Source organism: Pseudorca crassidens, chromosome 19 (assembly GCF_039906515.1).
Source record: "Pseudorca crassidens isolate mPseCra1 chromosome 19, mPseCra1.hap1, whole genome shotgun sequence".
Classification (NCBI taxonomy): Eukaryota; Metazoa; Chordata; class Mammalia; order Artiodactyla; family Delphinidae; genus Pseudorca; species Pseudorca crassidens.
Window position 1 is genome coordinate 9,798,416 of NC_090314.1, and position 26,992 is coordinate 9,825,407.

At 51.9% G+C, this 26,992-nt stretch overlaps 1 protein-coding gene and 1 non-coding gene across 2 annotated transcripts in view; one reads left to right on the top strand and one right to left on the bottom strand.

The window, feature by feature from the left end:
- Positions 1–26,992, top strand: part of GAS7 (growth arrest specific 7) — a 201,071-nt gene that overhangs the window by 137,868 nt on the left and 36,211 nt on the right. The window contains exons 3-5 of the mRNA XM_067715525.1: positions 5,124–5,204; positions 15,950–16,035; positions 25,148–25,201. Of these exons, the coding sequence (XP_067571626.1) occupies positions 5,124–5,204; positions 15,950–16,035; positions 25,148–25,201 (221 nt within the window). The remainder of the gene's footprint in view (positions 1–5,123; positions 5,205–15,949; positions 16,036–25,147; positions 25,202–26,992) is intronic.
- Positions 1,052–1,124, bottom strand: TRNAL-UAA (transfer RNA leucine (anticodon UAA)). Its single transcript has one exon. It is a non-coding gene; the product is annotated as a tRNA-Leu (tRNA).

The window sequence follows — 26,992 nt, forward strand, 5'->3', positions numbered from 1 at the left end:
CTCCCTCTCCCTTTGGGAGCTGTGTTCCGTGAAGGCAGGAAGAGGAGGGTGGGGCAGGGAGGCAGCTAGTGGGGTGGAAGTTGGGAAACAGAGAGGAGGAAAGAGGAAGGAAGGAATGCAGAGGGTTTTGTTTCATTCATATTATTAGTGTTGTTGTTTAATGTGTTTGAGGGCTTCCTCTGTCTCCGAGACTGTGCTGGAAGCTGTATGTGCCCACTGACCGTGCATCCCAGGACCACGAGGCTGCAGTCGTGTCATCCCCACTTTACAGTGAGGAAACCGAGGCCGAGTAGTAAGGGGTGGAGCTGGGATTCGAACCTCTGTCTGTGTGACACCTGAGCTCTTAGGAACATCTCTAGGCTGCCTCAGAATATTTGAGGGGTGTTTTAAACACCCGGTCCAGGTTCCTTTCCACTTCTTGCCTTTCTTGTGCCAGTGGAGTCCTGGTGTCCCCAGCTCTCCTCTCCCGCAGTTCTCAGGGGAGCACCCCAGGGCCGTGTGTGCTGCCTGAAGGCTGGGAGTTGGTGGGGTGTTAGCTGCCACCTACTTACCCCCATCCCCACCCCCCAGGCTTGACTCCAGCCAGCATTTCCTGCTGAAGACCTCAGGTCTCCCAGCCTGGGGTCCATGTTTGCTGAAGCTCAGGAAATAGACTAGATTCTGGGGCCAGTGGCCGTGTTGCAACCCTTCTGGGCTGCCTGAGACTCAGGGTCTGGCCCAGGCTCAGAAGCCCTCCCGCTGGTGATCAGACCTAGACGATCCTGCAGAGCAGTTCATGCCCCTCCAAGAGGGTGTTGTGTTTTTCGTTTGTTTGTTTAAATGTACAAGGCTATATTTTATTCAGTTAGGTACAGTATTCTACATATCTCCAGTTTCCATGGAATTTGTTAATCCTGTGTTTCAGTTCTTTGATGTCATTTTAAAAATTTTGTACCTGCTTCCTTTTTCAGTTTTGACAGAGGTGCTTTAAAGTCCTAGTTTTGGAGGCATGTCCACTTCTTGCGATTGTGAAAGTTTTCTTGGCCACACCACATGGCTTGCAGGATCTTAGTTCCCTGACCAGGGCTCGAACCCGGGCCCTCTGCAATTTAAGTGCAGAGTCCTAACCACTGGACCGCCAGGGAATTCCCTGCAAAAGAGTGTTTGCGAGGAGCTTTTGCGTCCTTCTGTTTCCACATGCTCTGTCCCTGCCAAGGGCATCCGGGGTGTGCGTGATCAGGACCCAAGAACCCAGTTCCTTCTAGGCTGGTACCTGTGGTCATTTCACCTGATAGCCAGTGGGGGCAGCAGAGAGCTACTACTCAACCAAGAAAACTGACCAATCATGATCCAGGAGTCCACTGGTGGGTGGGGCAGAGTGTGGGAAGGGGAGGGGGAAAAGGGTGGGGGACAAGGCTCACAGATTCCCCCAAGGCAGATGAGGTCCAGGGGCTCACTGACTTTCCCAGTGCAAGCTCGTACCTTGCAAAGCATGAAGGATGTAGTTTTAACAAAGGGAAACGAAGTCTACAGGTGACTCTAAAGTTAATAACTCCTGCCTTGCTTACTGTTTTTTAAAAATAATTATAATAATAATTATTCTTATTTTAAGGAAGGGGCGTCTGTGCTCTGAAATCACATTGACATCACTTTCCACCTTTCAACTATACTCTCTCTTTAGAAGTTTTATTCTACGTGGGCAGCCCCTGTAATCCACTGATGGGGAAATGGAAATTTCTGGCTTCTCACATGGGTGGCTAGAATAGCAACCTCCCTTGGTCCGATTTGATCCACGGTCAGCAGTCAGCTCATTTGTGTGTGTATCTGTCTCCTCTGTTTTCAGCGGAAGAGGTTCGAGTTGAGTTAGAGTTGCCTTTAGGAAACAATGTGTTTCTCCTGAATTGGGTTGGACGGTCAGAGGCTTTCCAAGCACGGGTTTCGCTCCTTCCGCTCTGTCCTCACTGGCCCCCACCCCCCACCCAGAGCCTTTGGGGCCTGCATGGCAGTGACTGTTAGCAGTCTGGGTGGTCACCTGGAATGACCTAGCACCCCAGGCTGGAAGCCCAGAGAATGCAAGGGGGCCTCAATCCAGGGTAGCCTGAGCCCTGAGCTGCCACTTCAGTTTTGCTTTGGCGCTATCGGGGAGCCTGGTGTGCTGTAAATAGATTAGGGAGTCTTTTATTGAAAAAGACCTGGAAATGGTTTCCTGCCTGTGTGTGGTGTGGTCATCTGGGGTGATTTTTCCTGCTGCCGATGAGGTCACTCAGCCAGAGCCCCGGGGGCTCTCTCCAGATGTCCGCCTGGCCTGCCCCAGGCTCACAGTGGCTTTGTACTTTGGACTGACCAGAGCTGGCTAAGACCAGGAGGTGGGCTGGGCGGAACCCTTCAGGCATCTGCATTGTCCCTGATGGAGTCCTGGCGGAGGTTGGATAGAGAGATGCGATACAGGAGAAGAGATTCCCGCCTCTGAGGGCCTGTGAGTGACCCAGGCCAGCGAATACAGGGCAAGGGGCCTTCCTTCGGGCCCCAGCAACTAGAGCATGGTTCTGACTGCAGGCAGCATCTCCCTGTGATTTCACAGCCTTCTCTCGCAGTCCGCTGGGAAGGCTGCATGGAGGAAGAGGCGTTTTAGTTGGAACTTGGCAAACGAACACGATCCTGACATCCAGGAATGGTGGGGGCAGGAGGTGGTGAGGGTGTGTAAACAGTCAGAGCAAAGACATGTTCCGAGACCAGCAAGTGAGTTACCTGGGCTGGAGTGAGGTCAGTGGGAGTCAGTCTGGACAGACAGACAAGGTTGCTGTGCTGGAGCCTCGCTGGCGGAGAGGTGGGCGTGGGGATGACAAAGCTTGGACTTTGTTCTCTGTGCCATGTTGGAAAGGAGGCGCAAGGGGTTCTCCAGGTGAGCGCTGACCCTGAGTGGGGAGACACGTTAGGGGTGAGGTGGAGAGGAGGTGAGGAAAGTGATGGAGGGGCACCTCCAGGCCCCGGGAACTGATTGCACGTGCGTGGTGGGACCCGGGAGGAGCTGGTGAAGCCATGGAGGTTGGTCCCCTGAGCCCCAGGGGGCTGCGTTGGAGGGGAGAGCCTGAGCTGGGCGCTGTGTGGATGTGGAGACAGCAGTGTGGCCTCCAGGTGGGGCCGATCCAGCGGACGGAAGAGAGGCCTCTTTAGGAAGGAGATGGAGGCTGCAGGCCGCGTCTGGTCTCTGCTGGAGCCCAGCTCACTTTGTAGGAAGGCTTCTTTCTCATCTGAATTCCCCCCCCCCCATTTCTACATCCAGCCTCGCTAGTCTGTTTGCTTTATTTAACTCTGATAAGGCACTTACTGTGTGCCCCTGTCATCCAAAGCACCTTCCATGTACTAACGCATGTCATGCTATTACAGCCCTAATTAGGTACCATTTTTATCCTCATTGTACAGTTGAGAAAAACAAAACACAGGGTTAGATGGCTTCCAAAGGTCACTCAGCTCCTGAGCGGCCAGGCCTAGGATGCTTTCCACTGCCCTCGGCCTCTGAGCGGTCTGGTGGTCTTTATGCAGATTCTCCAAGTCGTGGTGCTCTTAGCACCAGCCCAAGCGTCCCTCCTCCTCCAGGGAGGCTGCCCTCTGGTCACCCCTCCTGGAAGACCCCTCTGCTCTCTTGTTCCTGGTCACATCCTCCCTGCTGCTTGCCTTTTGCTCACCCTCCTTTTTCTCTCCCTTAAGACATGCAGGGACCGTATTACCACCCGACTCCTAGAGCCGTAAGATCCTAAAACCCAAACAGTAGATCTTAAGGTTTTGAGACCACCAATCAAAGCTGGAGGGCAAGAGTATTGGGCCCTAAAGGACCAGTCAGCCCGACCCTTTCATTTTAGATGAAGAATTGGAGGACCAGAGAAGTAGCGTGACTTGCCCAGGGCTGCACAGCAGATAAGAGTCGGAACTGAGGGCAAACCCCAGTTCTCTCGAATCTTAATTCACAGAAGCCATTGAAAGATTGTGTTCGTTTTTGCTTTAAATATTTGAGACAATTGAATTTTCAGTAAGAGAATTTTGGACTAAATAGTGTCATATCCATATATTGGACTAACTTTAAAAATAACTTGATGCTGAAAGCTTATAAATGGGAATTTGGCATGAACACAACAGCTGCCATTATCGATCTCATTTTACAGAGGTGGAAACCAAGGGGACGATTAGCTTGGTCAAGGTTAAACTTGTGGTGAGAGGCAGAGCTGGGATTCAAACCCAGACATCTGGCTCTAGACTCACTGCTGTTAATAGATCCTAACCCCTGTGCTATCCGGCCCTTTTAATGGTTTTGGAAAGATACCCACAGAAGTCCATAGGTGAAAAGAATGTACAGTATGATTTTGTTTTGTTCCAAAGATGTACATAGGCCTAGAAAACAAATCAGCACACAGGTGCCCAAATGTTTAGTGACGACCTCCGCGCTGTGGGACTACGGATGATACTTTTTCTTCTTTGCACTTCTTTCTACATCATCACGTTGTACGTAGTGAGAAAGTATTATTTTTATCACTAGACAATTTTATGAGAAGTCTCTGCTCACAGCAGTGAGATGGGTAGAGTAGCGTTTGGGGGATGATCGTATAGCTGCAATCTTAGCGTTATTTCTGGCTGGATATTGGAAGAGAGAAGTGTTCAATCAGACACAGCAGCTGTAATTCACACGAGACGTGGAGTTGCAGAACCAGGAAGGAAGTCACCCCCAATCACCCAGGTCTCTGTACAGACCCCCGGCCAGGGCTCCTTCCCCTGGGCTTTGGGGTTTCAGATGACAGTGGGCATTTGGGGAGTGATGCCCGGTTGACAGCTGGGTTTCCAGGACGAGGGACCGAAGTGGAGATGCATGAGTTGGCAGCCTCTCAGGAGGAGAGGGGCAATGGGGGCTGTTTCCCAGGATCCCAGCCAGAAGGCCACCTCCTTTTGGTCCCAGCTGCATGGAGAAGGGTCCCCAGCAGAGAGAAACTTTGTTGTCATGGGAGGGCAGGAGAGGAGATGGATATGGGAGCAGAAGGCGGACCCCTGCTTCCCGGGTTTAGGGAGGGAGGTGGCCCAGTTCTGCTCTGTGACACTTGGAGCTTCTGCCCTAGCAAATTCTCAGCGTGATTGTGTTTTTTTCTTTCTTTGACCAGAGACCACCTGGGAGCGTCCCAGCAGTTCTCCTGGGATTCCAGCCAGCCCTGGCCCTCACAGAAGCTCTCTGCCTCTGACAGGTACCGTCCACGCACTACTTCGGGGCACCCTGGGGGCCGGCTGGGAACCACACACACCTTCAAGGGGGAGGCCACGGCTCTGGAGCCTGGGTCTGAAACCTGCCTGCGGATCGTACGGGCCAAACCTGGGGAGGGGTCTAGAGGGCTTGGAGGCCCCGTAGCCTGTTGCCCCGTGGGATGGCAACACTCTAGTAGTGCCGGCAGCAGCTCTGGTCCCTCTCACTCGCTCTCAGGTGCTCAGGGAGGTGGCAGGGCATGGCTGGGTGAGGTGAAGCGTCAGAGCTCTTAGCTGTCTGCCAGTGTAGGGACCCAAACCGGGGGCAGACTCGGTCCACGTGGTTCCCGAAGGCCTCAAGGAATAGGAGTTAAGGAGGCAGGTGTTTACAGGGCAGCTTTCAAACAGAATGTCTGGAAAGCAAATGGATTCCTTGCAAGGATATGAGTTCTCCATCAGCATAGGTAATGAAGCAGAGGTGGTCAAGGTAGACATTCCTGTAATAGGTGGAGGGGTTATTACTCTCAGGATACATCTCATTCTGGAATCCGAGGAGGTGGGTTGCAGGACATACCAGTGGGGAGAACACCTTCTGACTTCTTGTGGATTAGACCTTGCATTAAATGTCACCTCCTCTGAGAAGCCTTCCTTGATGGCTCAATTTACAGTCCTCTCCCATCACTCTGGATCCCCGCTTCCTGCTGTTGCACTGTCCTGAGTACTCCTCCCTGTTGGTTGTCACTCTCCCACCCCAGGCTGTAAGCTCCCTGAGGTGGGGACTCTGTCTCTCCTTTTCTTTTGTGGACTCCTCCGTCTCCAAATGGAGCCTGGCCTCAGCTTTGAGTGAATTCACAAACGGGGTGTGTAGACCTGGAATTTGAACATCAGTAGCATTGACAGTGTGGGACAGAGGAGGGGAGGCGTGGGCTGGGGGAGGGGGGTTGGGCAAAAGCAGCAGTGACATCCCCTGCTCACGTGGAGGGGAGGGGAGATGAGAGCCCCGTACCCTTCTCGGAACAGGAATAATTTACCGAACGCATCACAGGAAACCAAAGGAAGAGCTGAAAGTTGTAAGAGGACTCTTAAACCCTGGATTGGGAAGGGAGCCGTGCCCAGTGTGAGTGGGTCAGGCCTCACCTTTCCCAGTGGAGTGTCTTTCAATCTCCTCCACCACTGAGAAATCAAAGTGGGATCCAAGCACGTTATTTAGGGCTGTGAAGATTGCCAGCCACAGAACTCAGAACCCCAGTGGTGGCAGAACAGACCTGGAGAATTAACTGAGGTCTGGGAGAGGGGACTGGGGGGATGCTTCCCACGGAAAGTTCTTCTAGACTTTTAAAAGTTTTTGTTTATATTTGTGTGTGTGTATATGCATGTATACACACACACACACACACACATATTTTTTTCATTAAATTTTTTAAAAAGGAACCCCCTGTGGTGCAGGGAAATGGGGCATTTCCTCCCGGTTTCCTAAGTATGCAGCCAGTGCTGCATTCTCAGACCAAGTCCTCAGAAATGGGGCCATTCGGCCTTCCTAGCTGTCATATGACAATAGCATTTCCTGGCACGCTGCCTTGTCTTTTGTTGCTGTTCTTGTGATTTTTTTTTTAACAATAGAAATGGTAGTGTGAATAATGTGAGGTGTGGCCCTCTATCCTGGCTGGCTCCAGGCCACCCAGACGCTAGAAAGAAAACCCAGCTGTCTTTTCCGGCCAGAGGGGGTCCACGGAGCAGGACACAGGCAGTGGGAGGCTGGGTCGTGTGAGATGACAGGTGACAATGGCCCAGCCTGCCACCCTGCACGGCTTGCTACACGGGGCTGCTGGGGCTGGTTAGGGAACTTGCCCTCTGGGTCAGCGGGGTCACCTCTCCAAAGCCTGCTGTCACTGTCACTGGCCCCAGCAGCATCCTCTTGGTGGGGCCATCCCCCAGAAGGACTGAAAGAAGCTGGCTCAGGTCACCAGCCCAGAGGCCCCGGCGTGACAAATTCCTGCCTTCACGTCTAGCACGAGAGCCACTATAACCCAGCACTGCGCTGGGTGCCGGGACTCTTGAGGGGCCGAGAAAGGCAGGAGATGGTGGAGAGGGTCAGATCCGGGGATGAGAATTGCCAAGGTGGCCAAGGCATCGGACAGACTTAGGTGGACCCTCAGGGCCCGAGGGCACCTGCTTCCCACGTCCCTGGGATCCCAAGTCTGTCCATTTCTCTGTGAGAAAGGGCTTTGTAGTCACAGACAGTTGGAAATCCTGTCTACTCTCTTCCCTTTGGAGAGCACACATCAGCTCAGAGAAGGCCTGAGCTGAAGCCCCCGTTTAACTTGGTGCTTCTGTCCTTGTGTGTGTTTGTCTGCGTCACGCGTACATACTTGTTAAGGCTCCCTGGCTCTGGTTGTCCACTCGGGGGCGATTTTGCCTTCAGGGGACATTCGTGGTTGTCACCAGTGGGGGGAAGAGCTACAGGCGTCTAGTGGGTAGAGGCCAGGGATGCTGCCGAACGCCCTACAACGCACGGGACGGCACAGCCCCCCAGTAAAGGGCCGTCCAGCCGCGCTCGTCAGCAGCGCCGGGGTTAGAAGCTCTGTTCTAGAAGGACTCAGAACCCCGGCTCAGCACTGCTCTCTGTCGGATGATGGACGACAACCCGTGACAGTGAGAAGCGGCCGCAAGACATTCAGGACCCCAGCTCGTTGACTCTCAGACCCACATTTTGTTTCCCAGTTTTAACATCTTGGAAATCAATGGTGTATCCTAGTCTAATTGGAAGCATCTTTTTTTTTTTTTTTTTTTCTTTCTCAGCAGTACTTAAAATAAGGGTGCCTCTAACAGTCAGTGATGTCCTAGGTTTGTGAAATTGCAACTCCTTAGACAGGGGCCTCGGGCACACCCCTTCTCCTTTGCCAGGCCTCACTTTGTCCATTTGTAAATGGGAGGAAGACCACGGCTGAGGTCCTGTCCAGCCCTCCGTGGTTATGATTTGTGGCCCTCTCTACCCTGGGGCATGAACACACGTGTCAACTCTCCATCCACCCTCTGGGATGGAAGCGAAGAGAACCCACCTGTGAGGGTATAGCAGGATCCGAGGTATTTTGACATCATCTTTTCTGGTTTTTGAACTGAACCTTCTGTCTAAAGAATAGAAGAATAACTGTGTTGGTATTTCTCTCTACAGGAGAGTGCTAGAGTTTTTCCAGCCATTCTTTCCTTCAGTTTTAGAAGCAGCTTTCAGGAGATTGAATTTTATTGTGGGGAGAGAAATAGACTTGATGAAGACATGCGGTAGCTTCAAAAACTGACTGTCCCCGTCCTTGGGCTCCCGGGGCTGTGGGCACCTTGCCTGGAGACCACTCAGGGCCCTGAATCTCAGCCTCTTTTGTTCTGCTTCTGCTTCTGCAAAGCAACAGTGGTGGACTTGCAAACCTTTTCATTCAAAAAATATGCCAGACATTGTTCTCAGTACTGGGGATACAGCCATAGACAAGCCAGTCCTTGGGTGGTCCCTGCTCCCGGGAACCTACATTCTAGTGGCAGAGTTGGACAAACAGGCAGACATGGAATACGTCAGATGTTCGTTGCATGGGCAGCAGGACAGAGTGTGTGACTGGGGCGTGAGGGATGGCCTCAGTGAGGAAGTGATGTTTCGGTCAAAGCTTTAAAGACACGGAGAAGACAGTATGTGTGTGGGGTGGTGGTGGAGTGTTCTAGGCCAAGGAACAGCTAGTGCAAAGGCCCTGGGGCAGGAGTGACCTTGGCATGTTTGAGAACAGAAAGCAGACTGCTGTGGCTGGGGGGTGGGGGACAAGAGGGAACGTGGTAGGCGATGAGGGGAGGGGAGTCAGCAGGGACCAGAGGAAGGTGTTGGGATTTCATTCTGAGCGTGATGGTTGGGATGGGGGTGAGAGTGAAATGCAGTGGAAGTGTCTTGTCTTCCTGGGAAGCCGCCTTCTTGAAGCAGTTGGTTAGCAGTGGTGGGGTTGGGGGGTGCCTGCAAGGAGGTGGGGGGGGGGTAGTGGTAAGGACGATGTGGAAGGAAAACTGGACCACATGTATTCACCACAAGCATCCCATATGGTCGTTCCTGAAGATCATGGACAAACAGGTCAAAAAGAACGTGGGCGGGAACCACAAATGAACCCAGCCAAGCCAGGCTTAGGCAGGTCCCCTTTGAGGCGGCAGAGGGGTGGAGGGTTTACCCATGGGGCTCAGGGTTACTTTTGAGTCGAGCTTCTGGAGAGAGTTGGAAGGGCCACCCATGAACAGGACCGGTTCGTTCTTCTCAGTGCAGGTTTGTCAGATGCCTGAAGCACAGCCAGCCAGGTTACCAGCTGGGGAGAGAGATCTGGAAACACAGCCAGTGCCCCCACAAATGGGATTCCACTCTCTGCATGTTGGGGTCAGCACTGGGCCCAGGACTTTCCCTACGTGGCTTCCTCTCAGATCACAGTGGGACCTGTGTTTGTTCAGTAACTTTAGTGGAGTCATTTAATGCCAGCTTCCTGGGGAAGGTCTACGTAAGTCAACTTGAAACCCAGACAGAATACCGAAGGCTCTATTCAGCACGTGTTAAAAACCTTCTTTGGGCCGGTTTAACATACACTGTAACAGTAATGATTTATATGGAGAGAAATAGTAACAGACATATGGAAAGAAAATACGAGTGAAAAATGAGGTTCTGGGATTTTCATGTTATGCGTTACTGGGTCACACCAGATGACACCATAGACCAGTTCTGTCCCCTAGAACTTTCTGCGCTAACAGAAATGTTGTACATCTACACCATCCAGTATGGTAGCCACTGACCAGTGGATGTGTCTACTCTGCCTGAGGAATGAATTTTTAATTTTATTTAACTAAGTACTTTTCAAATTTTGGAATAATTTTAGGTTTACAAAAAAATTGTGAAGGCAGTACAGAGAGTTCTTATATACCCTTTACTCAGTTTCCTCTAACGTTAACGTTTTACATCACCGCGGTCCAGTTGTCAAAACTAAGAAATCATTGTGGTACAGTCTTATTAACTAAACTAGGTTTCATTCAATTGCATCAGTTCTTCCAGTATTGTCCTCCTTCTGTTCTAGGATCGCATCCTGGGTACCACCCTGCCTTTAGATTCTATTTAAATTTCACTTGTTAGAATTTGAATAGCGACCTGTGACTAACGGCTGCCCCATCACACCGGGCTGGGCAGGTGTGGAGAGTAAGATCCTTTCTGAGCTTCTGGGCCTGGACGTGCATTACGTTTGCATTTGTGTTTCCCTTTGGGATGGAGGAAATCTATCTCAGTTTGCTGAGTTCCCCTGGGAGTGGGGACGTCGGGGAAACCTGGGTTCCTAGGCTGGCTTTGCCTGGCCTGGGGCCTGACTCCGCTGAGGGCTCATGCTTGGAGAAACAGCCTGCCTCCAGGGAAGCCAGGTCACAGGGGAGTGAGTTCTGATGTCGGTCAGGGAGGGCCTGCCTTTGAGTCTGGAGTCTGTGCAGACAGACAGCTGTGCTTCCCCTGAGCAGAGCTCCCCAGGAAAGGGGCTCCAGAACCCAGGGCCCTCACCCACACACTTTCTTCTCCAGATCAGGAAGCCCCGGCTACTCCCACCTAGGAGCCAACAGGGACTCTCACCTACTGCAGAATTAGCAAGTTACCAGGCCCAGGGTGGCTGCCATGGCCCTCAACTAGGAATCACTGTTGACCCCAGGGAAGGCCATAGGGGGCCGCCTTTCCCTTTAGGAACATGTGCCTGTTGGCTGAGGCCCCAGGGGCCCTTACAGGCCCTGTTGAACCTTTGACGCCCTGGAGAATAGTAGATGCAGGTTTCCAGCTCTTCACACCCACCACGCACACAGGTATTGTGAGTTCTCTTTGGGGGAATACAGTTTACATCTTAGACAACCAGGGAGGCAGCAGGGATTGGGTAGCCAGACAGAAATTTCAAGACCCAGAAGGGTTTCCAGACCAGAAGACTATAAATGTAAAACCACTCCCCTGAGCAGACCCCGGCAGGTGCAGCGCACACCTGGGAAGGTGAAGACGACATAGAGCATCCTTCCAAGGCCCCACAGGGCGTGGTGGGGCAGTGAGGCAGAGACGGTGCCTATTGTGCCTTCAGAGATGCCGAGTACAGATCTGGCTCCGGTGTTTGCCTTGGTAGCCTGACTTCGAAACGTGCTTTCCAACAACCCCGGCTGCATTTCCCAAAGTGGGTTCCACAGTACCCCCTGCTTTTCCCGCCCCCATCTGGGTTCTTTGTCTATGTAAGTGTGGACTACCACACTGCTTCCTTGACTGAGATTCACAGAGCCTGTCAGCATATTTTAAAAGGCCTTCTGTAAAGAAACCAAGTTGAATCTGAGCAACGGGGGCATTTGTCCCAGACTCTTTGGGCCATCAGACTCTGCCCTTTACTGTCACTGCAGAACACTTGTAAGGAACGTCCTGCAGAATTGGTGGTTGTCGCATCACGTGCCTGGGGAGGGGCTCCGTTCCGCCAGGCTTAAATGTCGTAGCAGGGAGGGAAGAAGGATTTCCAGAACAAGGGCCCTGGAGCTCCCAGGTTTCTTCGAGTTGAGGAAGGAAGTTACTCGTCTCTTCCAGAGAGAAGGGAGATGAGGCTGGACCCACAGGAGGCAGAAGGAAGGTGCCCAGAGCTGATTTTCTTGTTTGGAAGAAGAAAGTCTTGTCTTTGGAGTTTTTTAGAGAACAGAACCTAGACAGTGGGGCTTGGAGGATGGACTGTCTTACAGGGCGGATTGGAGCTGGGCGATGGGGTCAGAGCTGTAGGGAGGGTGAGGTCTGGGCAGCGAAAGATGCTGGCAACTCTCTGTTGGTCTTCTTATTTTCCGTTTTTTATCCCCCCCGCCCCCAGCAAATGACTTCTCCTTTCTACCAAATATCTGACGCCTTCTCTCATTATGTATCTCCCAAGCCCTCTCTTTGTCTGTTTAACTGCCCATAAAGAGGAATGAAATGTGTGCGTGTGTGTTTTTATATTTGAACTTACTGAAGTTACTAGATAGAGCTTTCTGTTCTCTTTTCTTATCTTAAAAACAGCTGAATTTGGGATTTTACGTTTTTTTCTTGTATCCCCAACTGAATTATGGTCCTTATGATTATGAGTGATCCTTGACCATATTTTATTTTATCTTTTCCCCTGGGAGGCTGGAGGCCTCTACAGCACCCACCTCTGGCCTTGTTTGTTTGGGTCTCACCCTCAGTAAGCTGAGGGCCCAGCGATGTGGGAGTGCCCATTGGGACCGTCGTGGGTGAGCTGTAACTGTTCAGATCCCAACAGAGGACTTTTCCAAAGGTGCCGGAACTGTTGAAGTATAAAGTGCAGGGAGACAGGGTGTCAGGGGAGAGCTGCTGTATGGGGAGAAATCGTTGAATGGAAAATTAGTTTTTCTTTCCCAGTAATTGTTTTGACATGAGCGGTAATTAGCCAACAGCTGACAGACCAGAACTGAAGTGAGAACAAGAGGATGGATTAGGGGCAAATGCCACTGCGTTAGATGGTTCCCAGCAGCCGTTAGCATGGGGGCCGCCAGGCTGGGAGAGGCTGCAAATAAGAGAAGGGTGTGTTGAGGGTGCACTTTTTGAGGTGCTGTGGAAGGAGAGGACGGGGGTCGGAAGGGCAGCCTCTGCCCTCAAGAAGATGGGGACCACCCTGGGTTAGAGGGACCCAGCACCATCAAAGGTAGTGACTGGTTCTAAACTAAGGCCTGTTCAGGTAAGAACTTACGTATTCCATTTTCGTAATCAACTGAACTGTGGTCGCATTTTTTTGGTTGTCGATAGATTTTAGGGTCAGGGCGATGCTGGCTTTGTATAATAAACTGGGAAACTCACCAGGTGTTTCTGTACTGTGCAGTCTGGGCCTATGTATTTCTTTGAAGAGTTTGAACCACTTTGCCTGTAAAACCATCTGGGTCTGGTGCCTTTTGGAGGGGAGGTCATTTTTCAAAGGTTTTACTCATTTTGATGTTTCTGGTATCCTTTGAAACCATTTTGATCATTTGAATCGTATGGAAAGTTTTGTATTTATTAGCATAGAATTATAAATAATACGCTCTTACATTAAAAAAAAAAAACTCAAGTCTGTTTGCCGTGCGTATGTTTGCTCTCTAATTCCTGATTCTAAGCATTTGTGTTTCCTCTCACTCTCAAATTAGGCTGATCTGCCTTTTTTAATCACCGTTAGTCTCTACTCCCCCTCACGACTGACCTGCCCTGAACCAGCCAGGGTTGCAAATGTTATCCTGTCTCCTAATTCATTAATTTCTCTTACCATATTTATATCCTTTTCTCATGTTTTCCTTTGATTTATTTTATTGGCTTAAAATTTTTTTTTTTCTAATTTCTTAAGTTGAATGTTTAGTCTGTTTCTTTTTATCCTCTTGGCTTTGGTAATGAAATAATTAAGGCTATGAATGTTCCTCCAAATATAATTCAGGCCCTATCCCATTTGTTTTGATAGGTTCTTCTTCATTATTTTCAAAATATCGTGTAATTATAGTTTTAAATTCCTCTTGGACCTGAGATTATTTAAGAGGGTATTTTCTTAAATTTTCAAGTGTTTGGGAGTCGGGGCGGGGGGGGGATGAGGACCTTGTATATTCTGTCCTTTCATTATTAGTATCTACTTTTATTGCTTTCTGGTCAAAGAATGTGCCTTGTGTTATTTAGGCCTTTTGTAATTTATCAATACTTTATTTGTGGCTTAAATAGGCCCAACACTTTTTTTTTTATGTTGCATGGATTCTTGGTAAAAGATATCATCTCTGTTTATAAGGTATGATGTTTACTCCATCTAGTTCAATCAGCCTTTTAAATTAAATTACTCAGATATTCCACATCCTGACTTTTGGCCACGAATCAGTCCTAGACTGAAAGCAGTATATTAAGATTTCCTACTGTTGTCTTTAGGTTCTCCAGCATCTGTGTTTTATCTGTTTCAGCGCTATGCTCCTTGATAAGGGAGATTTCTCCAATGTTTTGCCTGCCTTGTGGGTTGTATATCAGCAGTCTAGTGCCCTTCCTGGCGTGGCCTGCGCTGACCTGAGTAGATTCCCCTCGGCAGCCACAGCTTCTCTGATGCCCTTGGAATCCTGGCCCTCCCTCCTCACCCCCCTTTTCCCTAGAGGATTCCTGGATAGGATCAGCAGCTGAGCAGCCTCTTGAGGGCCCTGGGTGTAGACCAGGAGCATGGCTGGCCACGTGGGGTTAATTTGTTGTTTCTCCTTGTGTCCCTAAAAGCCACTGCCCTGGGGGCCAGCTCTGTGGCCGGTGTTTTGTTGTCCTGGTGTGTCTGTGCCCACCCTTCTTCCGGAGTGTCCGGCCAACAGGCAGATCGGGAGAAACCCAGCTACCCACAAGAATCTGCTGAGTGCGCCTCTGTTCACAGGTGGCCCTGGATTTTTCGCTGCAACTGGGGGAGAATGGGGGGCACTCCCCAGCATGAAAAAGGTTCAGCCTGGGGTGACCTTCATACCCCATTGCTTGCCCGCAGCCCTTGCTCTGTGAATGGGCAGGTGGTAGTAATTTCGGCCTCACCGTCACCTCCTCCCTCCCTGCAGGGTGGTGTCAGCAGGAACCACCAAGAGCTGGACATGGGTCTCTGCATCTTTCTCCAGGCCGACCTGCAGTTGTCTGTGTTGTAGCAAATCCTCCAAGCCTGGGGCATGAGGAAGGCATGCTTTCCTGGTGTCCAGAGATCAGTGCAGGCTTGGGGTTCAAGGCCAGGAGATTTAGGAGCCGAAGCAGTGGCCTTCCCTCTCTCCAGCCTTCCCCTCTCTGTTCATGAAGTACTCTATAACTTCACAGATCTCTTTTGCAGTTATTGTCTCATTGGATTTTCATCCCAACAAAGTAGGCAGAGACTAGGTAGAACTGTCCCCATTTTCCAGATACAGAAGCTGAGGCTCACGTAACTATATCCGTGAGAGGGCAGTGCCACCTCTGGGAACTGAGGATGCATGGGCTGCGGTGTGTACGTGTGATGTCAGGACCCGGCAGCAGCGTCGGGGGCTTCAGATCAGCCCCGATGGGAGCCTTGAGGCCACAGAAATTGGCAAATGCTACAGACCAGAGCTTCCCATCCCCCCCTTGAAGGGCAGGTGTATCAGCTCGTGTTGGGAGCATGAGTGAGTGTCATAGGGATAGAGTTTTAGAGGCTTGAATTTTTTTTTTTTTTTAGACTTTAGGAAAACTGGGACTCGAGAAGGATGTCATATGATCCCCTGGCTATTAAATGGCAAAACCAAATTTCATGGAAACCAGTGAAGCCCGTTCTCTTTCCATTATAGTTATGTTACAGTGGGTGAGGGCGAGAAGGTCCTTGGGGACGGGGCGGGGACAGGATTTGTAGGAAGCTGTGGGTGGGGCCCTCTGACTCTGCAGAGAGATTGGACCCTTGACCAGCACCGGCGACCACAGCTGATGAGGTCTTTTCAGCGATGGCTGTTGGACTGTGATGGCCTCGCCTCCTACTAAGCATCTTTCTTTTTCTTCTCTGGTTGGCAAAGAAACTCGGTCCCCCAAGAGATAGGTAGCTGGGTGCTGGGGATTAGAGAGATGCTCTCAACCCGCCTCCGGCTCGGCAGATACGGATGAGATCCTAAGAGGTGGTCCTGGCCATGCATGACCCCTCAGAACCAGGCAGTGAGGGGGGAGAAGGGGCTGCAGCTGCCCCTGTGGTCCGCAAGGTCGGAGGGGCCTGCCTGTGGCCAGCGCAGCATCTGAGCGGTGTTTCTGTCCCCGCAGTGAATGGATACCACACGTCAGGGACCCCAGCGCACCCTCCTGAGACTGCCCACATGAGTGTCCGAAAATCCACCGGTGATTCCCAGGTAAGGGGTCCTGTTCCGGGATGTAGGGGCAGCCATTTAGGCAGGCCCAGGGAGGTGTCATTTAGGATGGGGATGCCCTGGGGGTCCAGGTGGCTACAGCCCAGTCCTGCCCCAGGTAGAAAGTGGTCGGTCTCTGGGTCATTCCAGCGTACCGTGATGTGGGAGAGCAGGCGATTGTGGTTTGGTTTTCTGTAGAAGTTGAAGATTGATTTTTCAGTGGTTTTTTTGGCTGCACCAGATGGCACGAGGGATCTCAGTTCTCCGACCAGGGATCGAAACTGTGCCCCCTGCAGTGGAAGCACAGAGTCCTAACCACTGGACCGCCAGGGAAGGCCCTAGAAGTTGAGGATGGTTTTGATGGGGTGATGGTGATGGGATTATAACTGTTCTTGGGGCAGAAGGTTCCATCCTGCTGTCTGGATTCCTAATACAGAGTCCAGATTTCCCACCGCTTTAAGAACATGGGTGAGGCCGGCCATTTTCCTTTTCTGCACGCCCTTTTCCCACCGTCTGACTTCACCCAGGAGGAAACTGAGTCAGACGTTTTACCACATTTAATCATCTAACAGAGGGACAGCTACGATGTGGAAGGACATGGGAGGGTGTTTTTTATTTATTTTTTGTTTGTTTTTTTACATCTTTATTGGAGTATAATTGCTTTACAATGGTGTGTTAGTTTCTGCTTCATAACAAAGTGAATCAGTTATACATAGGTTCCCATATCTCTTCCCTCTTGTGTCTCCCTCCCTCCCACCAGGAGGAGGGTGTTTTAAGATTCCCAAACTGCGTTCTCATTTGTCATCTCAGCTGACACTTGTGCAAACGCAGGAGGGAGGTGTCAGTACGATTCCCGTGTTACAGATGAGGTCACGGAGTCTCAGACTGGTTAAGCGACTCATGAGGGTTGACACGATTACCAGGTGGTCAGACTGGACTTGATGCCGAGTTCTTCCGGTGTCCTTAAGCTGTGTCTGAGGAACTGAGGACTGGTCTTATGTGGTCCATCCATGAATTTATCCAGAAGATGTCCCTGAGCAGAAGCCTCCAAACCAGCCCTTTCCAGGAGTGACAATGCCAGGCCCCAAGGATGGTGGTGGCGGTGATGGTGGTGGTGGTGGTGATGATGATGGTGTGATAACAATAGTTGCTTGTTGTCAACAACAGTGGGTTCTCTGTGCCAGTCACTGAAAGAGAGACCTTGTGGTCTGTGACAGCAGGCGGCTTCAGTGTGACACTTAGCTTTAATGCAGGCAAGAAGGTTAAACCTCAGAAACCTAGTTATGTTCTTGTCTCAGGAGGCTGGGCATTGGGCACAGGTCAGTTCAGGTCGGACTCTGGAAGAGAATTGGGACGTCTAGGTGGGCCAAGGCTCCTTCCATGTTGGTGGGTTGACGAATCTCCCGGGCCTCGTGTTAGAATGCAGATTCTGATTCAGGAGGTCTGGGGAGGGGCCGGAGGTTCCCTGTTTCTAATGAGCCCCCTGGGTAATGCTGATGCTGGTGTGGGGGGGCGTGGACCGTGGCAGGACAGGCGAGGATCCGGGCACGGTTAGTCGTGCCAGCACGCGTGTGTCCCCTTTACCCCCTGCTCATGGCACACGTCACAGCCCTGGCTCCGTGTGTTTCCTGCAGAACAGCCTCTTTCAGTCCGTTTGAAATGAAGCTTATTTGCCACCTGACTATGGAGTGTTTTCTTAAGACGTCAGCCCAAGCTCTGCTGTGGTCTCCCGGCAACTAGAAAAGCTGGTCTACCCTGGGCAAGAATACTGGAAACAACCCCTTCCTCCCCGCACCCACCCCCCATCATTCTTCTCTCGTTCCCTAATGGAACATGGCTCCCCCATCCCGAAATACTGTGGAGATGTTTCTTAACCATCTAAAACAAAATGTATCCCGATACATAGAACCTCCTGGGAAGCCAGCTGGACAGTGCGCTGCCGTAAGCCTTTGGCCCATGAATTTCCTTTCGTGCATCTGTTCTTGGGATACATTCAGGGATTCTGATCTGTGTGTGAGGCTGTTCACTCAAGCATTATTTACAGCCCTGCCCCCTTGGACCCAACCTGATTATCCAACGACAGGGGATGGGTAAAACGGCTGATGGCACTGAACGCCGTCTGGCCAGCGAGACCCCGCAGCCGCGAAGACTCCTTCTTCCGAAGAAAATGTCGTGATTCCGGAAAATGCTGAGACATGATATTGAGTGAGAAAAGCAGAACAAAACTGCATGTATGGTCAGTCTTATTTGGGGGGAGGAAACCTACCCACATGTGAAGAAAAAATAAACCCGAACATTGGTGGCGTTGCTGTCCGGTTCTCAACCAGGGGACGTCTGGCAGTGTTTGGAGATATTTTGGTTGTCACAGCTGGGCAGGGGGTCCTACTGGTATCTAGTCAGTAGGGGCCGGGGATGTCATTAAGCATCCCACAAGGCACACGACAGCCTCCACCACAAAGCATTACCCAGGTTGAAAAGATGATTGGTCTAAGGTGATTTTTATTCTCTTTAGACTTTTGGGTGTTTTTTTTTTTTTTTTGCCTTTTTAAAATTTATTGGTTTATTTATTTTTTAACATCTTTATTGGGGTATAATTGCTTTACAATGGCGTGTTAGTTTCTGCTTTATAACAAAGTGAATCAGTCATACATATGTTCCCATCTCTCTTCCCTCTTGCGTCTCCCTCCCTCCCACCCTCCCTATCCCACTCTAAAATTTCCTAAAATGAACACATTTTACTGTCATAGAAGGCGTTATAAAACAAGGAGTTCGAGGCGAGGTACTGGGGATGCAGGGAAGGTCAGCTCTGGAGACCCAGGCCAGGCCTGGGCACTGCTTCAGGACAGGTGGAGTCCAGTGCACTGTTTTTGGATGATAACATCGCGAGGGGGGAGGTATCATCAAAGTCACGAGAATACACAGTGCGGTGCATGGAGAGAGCAGATATGCATTCGTTCACTAGCTCCCCAGCTGTGAAAGCGTTTGCGAACCTACAGAGCTGGCTGTCCTAAAAGGCGCCAGAGGCCAGTCGTAGAAATGGGTTAAGAAGGGTTGATATTTCCAGAGAGCACTACTGACAGATGGTCCCCAGAGTAGATATAGCACACTTCAGCCTGCATAGTATTTACTGCCCCATCCCAGGCTGTCAACTCTAATTAGTGACAATTCTCACCTAATAAGATTGAAAGAAAGGAAGAGTGAATGAAGGAATGAACGGATGAACAAACACATGGCCATTTGAGAGGCAGGGTTGGGGGTGGATCAGGTAGCTTGTCACACCCCTGTTGTGTTCGTTTTCTGCTACCTGCCCCCTCCTCCAGCAAGCTGATCAGGAAAATTAGAATGTTGGGCAGGTAGGAAGATTATCTAATCTTCATGGAAACCGGGAGTGTCTGTACCGTCGTGGGTGGGACTGATGGCTGGGTGCCCGGCACCCCAGGGGTGGTGCCCACCCAGTTCTGGGAAACCCGGAGGGCCAGGCGCAGGTGATGGTGATCTGGTGCCACTCAGTGGAGGTTTGCAAGCCTGCAGCTCTGGGGCGGGCTGCCTGGGGGCTGGATGCACGGGGCCCGCCTGATCGGAGGTTGGGGGATCACAGGCTGAGGATAGTCTTGCTGGCCGTGGCAGAAGCACATCTGAGCCTGTCCCCTGCCCGCCCGCCCGCCCGGGGCTAGGGTGGTGTGAGCCCCCTCTGCTCCCTGTGCAGGTACTGGGAGGGCAAGGAACCTGCCCACCAGAGCCCAGGCCGTTTAGTGACCCACCTTTCAACTGTTGTAGATTCCCATGAACTGCCCCCCAGGAAGGCTATCTTTAGACACAGGGGAGAGGAAAGGGAATGGGACTGCGAGCTTGGAAACTTAAGGAACCCGTTGGCGGTGAGATTCTGAGAGCTCATTTACTTAATTGGGCGCCCCCTCCCCTACTTGGTAAATAGCACATGTTCTATCGAGCATCTGTTTATTTGCGAGGCACTGAGTCATAGACAGATGTAGCCCTTGTCTTTTTTAAAAATTAATTAATTAATTTTTGGCTGCATTGGGTCTTCGTTGCTGTGCGCGGGCTATCTCTAGTTGTGGCGAGTCGGGTGCTACTCTTTGTTGCAGTGTAAGGGCTTCTCATGGCGGTGGCTTCTCTTGTTGCGGAGCACGGGCTCTAGGCATGCGGGCTTCAGTAGTTGCAGCACGCGGGCTCAGTAGTTGTGGTGCACGGGTAGCCGTTGTCTTGATGGAGTTAATAGCTGGGACTGGAGAAAGAGATAAACGTTTATTTCATTTTGGCAATGATAGGGGCTGGAGGGAATGTGTGCTCTGAGGACATGACCAGGTGGTGGTGGAAACATTGAGATGGCCTTTTTAAGAAAAGCTAAGACTCGGGCTTCCCTGGTGGCGCAGTGGTTAAGAGTCCACCTGCCGATGCAGGGGACACGGGTTCGTGCCCCGGTCTGGGAAGATCCCACATGCCGCGGAGCAGCTGCGCCCGTGAGCCATGGCTGCTGAGCCTGCGCGTCCAGAGCCTGTGCTCCGCAACGGGAGAGGCCACAACAGTGAGAGGCCTGCATACCGCAAAAAAAAAGAAAAGCTGAGACTGGAAAGATGAGCAAGGGTTTAGCTTGGTGAAGAGGTAGTGGTAGGGGAACAGCATTCCAGGTGGAGGGAACAGCATATGTGGATGCCTAGAGGCAGAATTTCAAAGAAGCCATGGAGTCCGAGTGGGGCTGTGGTTTACTATGTTAGCAGGTGTGGGGAGGGCACAAGAAGAGGCTGGAGGAGTCCTCAAGGCTGTTGTGAGGACCTTGGGTTTTGTCCTAACAGTGCTGGGAGCCACTGAGAGGTTTCATACTATGTCCCACTTTCTGAGGGTGTGGGACCCAGACTCTTCACAGGGTAAGGAGACAGGGTCAGGAAGACATTGCAGAGTCCAGGGGCTCGCTGAATTGGCTGGGAATGACACACTGCCTTCTCCCAGGCACTGCCTCGTCTGTCACCACCCTCAGTGGGTCCTCACAGTGACAGCAGAGCAGCCCAGGCGAGGCCAGGAAACCAGGCTGGGGAGGGGTTTTTAAAAAGAGGAGAAAAACCTTCTAGAATCATAGGAAAAGGAAATTAAAAAAAAAAAACTTCTGTTATGGACACACGTAAACATTTATAAGAGTAGAAGGACTATTTTAATAAAGGACCATGGACCAATCATTTAACTTCAATTATTCAGCCAATCTTGTTTCATTTAAACTCCCATCACAGGACTTCCCTGGTGGTCCAGTGGTAAAGAATCCACCTTCCAAGGCAGGGGACGCGGGTTCGCTCCCTGGTCGGGGAACTGAGATCCCACATGCCGCGGGGCAGCTAATCCTGTGTGCCGCAACTACTGAGCTCACGTGCCCCGGAGCCCACACGCCACAACTAGAGAGAAAACCTGCATGCCACAACTAGAGAGAAGCCCACGTGCTGCAACTAAGGCCCAGTGCAGCCAAAAATTGAAAAAATTCAGTAAAATAAAATAAATAAAATGAATGGGTTATATATTAAAAAAAAAATTTTTTTTAAATAAACTCCCATCACCTCTCCCTAACTTCCCACTGGATTCTTTTAAAGCAAATTCCTCACATATTGTTTTAACTGTAAGTATTTCAGAATGTATGTCTAAGGGCGAAGACATAACATAATACCATCAGTACACTTAAGAAAACGTTAGTTCATTAATATCATCCAATATGTATATATTAGATCTGTGGGGTGAATAGGGTCGGGCCATGTGCACATTGTTTCCCAACAGCCTTTGCGCGCAGAGCTTTGAGCATCCCTGATGATTGGGCCTGAGTCTTTGACATTGGGGTTTGCCAGTGGTGGTTTTCCCAGATTGGCTTGTGGGAGCCTCTTTGAGTTGGCGTCTGTGTCCTTTTGTTATGTCACATCATTTGTTAAGCACTTTCTTACCTCCTGGCACAGATGTTCCAGGTCCACCTGGCATTTGGAATTAGCCAATTCTCCAAGGAGCCTGGGGCCCTTTTAGTGGGAAATCATATTAGAAACCACTTCTACCTAGTAGGTGTTGTCACTGTGACTGAGGTGTTGTTCCTTCTGGGACCTTTCAGTGGAGTGCTACGGAATGTGTGTGTGTGTGAGTGTGTGAGTGATGTGTGTGTGTGTATATATATATGATAATGTTTATGTATATGACGTTCAAATAATGGACACAGGTCTTCAGCAGCAAACAGAGCGTGAGAGCACCTGGGAGGAGCCTCTGACCCCCGTGTGCAGCTCTGGCTGAAACTGCACAACTAGGAGAGTAGAGACTGGCACCCACACTCAGAACATCACCCCCACCCCCACATGCTGTTACTTGCACTCCTGTCTTGACCCAGATTATAGGGAGGAGGGTGACCTCTGTGTCCAGCCTCATTCCAGACAGCCTTGGACACAGTGGCCCCCAAATCAGTGTTTGTGGATGACGGAGATGTTTTCTGGCCCCTGCAGAGATACCTGGAAAAACAAGAGATTGTCCCAGGTCTCCAAGTGGAGAGATAGCGGGAGACAGAGAAAAGAGTCATGCAGGTTTGGGGATCAGTTTCCTCTGTTTACTTGCCTTGTGACCCTGGACACCTTAGTGTCTGCAAGCCTCAGCTTCCTCATCTGTAAAATGAAGACGATGCCAGTAACCTGGTGGGGTTGTGGGGACTCAGTGAGGTGACGTGTGTTAAGTGCCTGCCTCACGGCTGCCTCACAAGGCAGCACTCAGGGCAGGAGCTCTCCCAGTGTATCCTTCCCCCGGAGTTCCCCCTCCTCCCTGGAAGGCTATTGCCAAGGCTGCCAGAGCACTGGTTGCACTTCCTGGGGGGTGTAATGGGAGCACTGTGGTGGTCCTGGTGGTGATGATGTGTGTCTGTGGTAGGGAGACCCCTGCAAACTGCAGAATCCACCCCAGGGACGTCCCTAGCTGTCCAGTGGTTAAGACTCTGCGCTTCCAATGCAGGGGGCATGGGTTTGATCCCTGGTTGGTAACTAAGATCCTACATGCTACGCGGCCAAAAAAAAAAAAAAAAAAGAAAAACGAGGGCTTCCCTGGTGGCGCAGTGGTTGAGAGTCCGCCTGCTGATGCAGGGGACACGGGTTCGTGCCCCGGTCCGGGAAGATCCCACATGCCGCGGAGCGGCTGGGCCCGTGAGCCATGGCCTCTGAGCCTGCGCATCTGTAGCCTGTGCTCCGCAACAGGAGAGGCCACAACAGTGAGAGGCCCGCGTACCGCAAAAACAAACAAACAAAAAGTGAATCCATCCCAAAGGTTCTCCTTGCCCATCCCGGGTGTGTATTTGCATGGACGAACCTGTAGGAAGAGCCCAGCACCTGTCTGTTCTCCTTGGAGACTGGTACCTGGGCCCCTGCCGTGCCGCCTCAGTCTGCCTTCCTCGAAGAAAGCCCCATCTTGGCAAGTGCCCTGCGCAGAATCGATAGTTGGGGAGGGTCCAGGGTGGGCAGGCTGGATGAGTTGATGCATTTAACACATCTAAGGAAGCTATAGTTGGTCACAAGCATGATGTTGCCCCAGAACCTGTTGGGTCTGCTAACAGAAGTGCTGTAGTTAGGGGGGCCTCAATGCAACGACAGAACAGACATCCTCCATGAAGGCCCCCAGACTCTGCCTTAAAGACCCTGGCCCCCGGAGACCTGCCGGATCAGCCGTTCTGGGAGGTGGGTGGGGGGACCCGATGGGGGAGAGCTAATTCTGATGCACTCCAGAGCCTGAGGACCGTTGGTGACAGATGGTGAAACAGGCTCAAGTTAACTTGGCAGGATGTCAAGGCTGGCGAGTTCATCTTCTTGTCTGTGAAACGATGACACGTAAAGGTCCCTTTTAGCTGAACAGTCCGGGGATGTCAGTTTTCATTAGCCTACTTTACTTACCTGCCAAAGTAGGTCTCGTTGGGAACGAGGGACTGAGGGGGGGTTTTGTGGGGGGGAGGCAGGGAACGAGGGGACCATGGGCAGGAACTCATCAAGCTTCTTATTTTGTCTGATGAGCAGTTGGGTTCCTGAGGCAGGGGCTGAACACACCCCACCCCCAAAACGCTCATCCTGCTGGGTGGTCCAGAGCTGTGCTGGCCTGGGGATGGGGACTGCTGGTTCCCTGAGGCTTGCTGGAGAAGGCTCTTCGTGCTTCTTCTGGGCCTTTCTCTGTAAAGTCCTAGCAGCCACTTTCTTCCCTCCCACTAGAGACAGAATAAGGCCACGAGTCCCAGGACACACATGCGATGCCACTGCAGTGCCTTAGGGGCGAGCCTGCTTCCCAGCTCGACATGTGGCTCAGGACAGGAGTGGGCATCCCATGTCCTGCTCAGGGACCCTATAGAGTCCCTGACGTAACTGCTGATGGCACAACAAAGACCCAGAATTGACCCTCCCCTTTAGGGTCATAGGCCCTTAGGACCCATGTGGTGTTTTCATCTGGCAATCCTTACTTTCCATTCCAGGACCATCCTAGGTCTGGGGCAAGCTGCTGAGGTCCTGTGGGCTTGGTGGTCCTTGGGACAGTGGTTTTCTTGCTGGCAAAGGGAAGACCCCCAAAGTCCGAATGGAAGCCGAAACAGAGCCCCCCTGCTCTCTGGGTTGGGAAGGTGACATGTCACGGATGTGGCCGAGCACCCCGGGCCACATTGCACGTATCTGGGGTGTGATGTCGGCCCCGGGGGATTTGGAATAAGATGTCATGTTCTGAATCCTCAGTGCAAGGAGGTGGTGGCCTTAACTCTCTGCTCCCCGGGTGGATTCTGCCGGTTAAGGCAGCCAGCAGCGTGCAGAACCACTTACCAGCAGAGGGCCGCTGAGGGGTTAGCTCCCCCAGCCACCGACGGGGAGAAGAGGAGGCAGACCTGCTTTGGAGCAGTTTTCTCAGAGCCTGTGCTGGAGGCTTCCTCCAATTGGTTTTCAAGCCGGGGCGCGGGAGGCTCCTGCCTGCCCTCTCCCAGAATATGGTGACTTGGGGGTTAACGGCAGCCGGAGCATCCCCAAACTTCCCCAGCCCGAGGCTTTTAACCAGTCCCTCCACCTTCAGGGAACCCGAATGAAAGAGGATGTCCGATATGGAGGACAGCTTTGACGATATTTCTTGTGTCTCTCCCCAGAACCTGGGATCCTCGTCACCAGGCAAAAAGCAGAGCAAGGAAAACACCATCACGGTAAGCGGCTCCCGCGGAGCGCGCGCATGTTGGGTGGCAAGCTGGGGCTGTCTCTGGTCCATGCCTCGGCTGTTGCCATGGCAATGCGGACCGCTGAATGGAGGCGATGCCCAGCCTGGTACCTGGGAAGTTCCAAAGCTTGGATGTTGCCGAGGGTTCCCCCCTTGCCTCCCCCCGGCCCTTCTTCTGTTGATTTCTTATTTCACTTTTTCTCTTGGGGCAAACAAGTGGAAGGATTGTGGTTGGAATGGTGCAGAAGCCATTTTTGCAGGGCAGGCAGGGGAAGGTACGTGTGCAGGAGTGGGTTGGAGGGGGTGGGCTGTGCTCCTCGCAAGTGACATGACGTGTAAATTACAGCCACGGCAGGGTGGCTTTTGTGCAGGGTAACTTCTGGAAGACATCAAAGTTAAAAGGAAGAGAAAGCGCCCTAAGAATAGAGTTCCTGGGAGTTGCTGATGGGGAAGCAGGCAGCCTGTGCCCAGAGCGGCCAGACAGCCTCCCAGGGCTCTTCCAAAAGCCCGCCGAGTCCCCACGCCACCCTGCCTCCGGCTCCACATCAGCCCTGTGCTCGGGGAAGGCGGGCGCTGGATGTCCCTCCCCCTCCAAGTAGAGAAACAACTCGCCCATCTGCTCAGCTAAGAACTTGGAGCTGGGAGACGTGTGGTCCTAGGTGTGCGGTTTCGACCCAAGTGCAGCAGCTCTGGGGCCGCAGATAGGCTCCTTCAGGCTCTGTCACACAGTTCTCGGAGATGGAAGCAAGACGGGGTCCCCTGCCCCGGCTCATGCAGGCTGCAGATCCTGCTTTGACGGATTTGGGGAGGAAAAAGCGGCAGGCAAACAATGGCAACAGTCATAATTGCTGCCCCTGTGTGTCCATTTATTAGGCACCAGGAGGGTTCTGAGCACCCATTTCATTCTCCGTTCACTGCGGGGAGGGCAGGTGGTTGGACCAGGGTAGTGTGGGGACTGGGAACTCGGGCTCTTAAGCCAAGGGGGTCAGCACAGCACCCACCAGCTGGGCAGCGACCCGGCCTCTCTGGGTCTCAGTGTCCACATCTGTACAATGGGGAGACGATGGGCATGTGTGCCCTAGGGATGGTGTGGAAAGCACGTAGAACAGCCTGGCACACAGTAGGTGCTCAGTTCACACTAGTCTCCTCATCACCGTGTTTATAGATGAGGAAACTGAGGCACAGGGCAGGACCTGGCACAGAGCAGGGCCTCGCCCAAGGTCACACAGCTGGGAAGCATCAGGACTTGAGACCTGTGCTCTTACCCACCAGCAATGCCCCAGGTGCAAGTTGCCCCCCTGAGGATGGGACCAGGCGGCTCAACCCTGGGCCAGCAGCAGCTTCCTTGTTACTGGAGCTGATGGGGAGGGCGTGGACAGGCCCCCGGGGCAGACGTCCTGAGAACACAGTCCTCACGTTCACAGAAAGCCCCAGAGTACTGGGGCAAAGCAGGAGCTCCCAAAGTTCCCTGAAAGATGGAGAAAGAGGGAGAAGAAACTGCATTGTAGAAGGAACGTGAATAAGAGAAATGAAAAGTGAAAAGCTGAGTGTTATGCCTCCCATGGGTGATGGAGCCCAGCTCACGAGGTGCGGCCCGGGTCACCGAGGTGCGGCCCGGGTCACCGCTCTGGTCTACCTTTCGGCTGGAGCCTGGGGCTTTGTCAGCGTGGGCGTGGCCCTGGGTCTCCTGGCAACACACCTCCTCCATCCCTGCTTCACTGCCTTCCCTCCTTCCCGCTGCCCTACAGCAGTGCTTCTCATCTGAAGCCTTGGGGATACT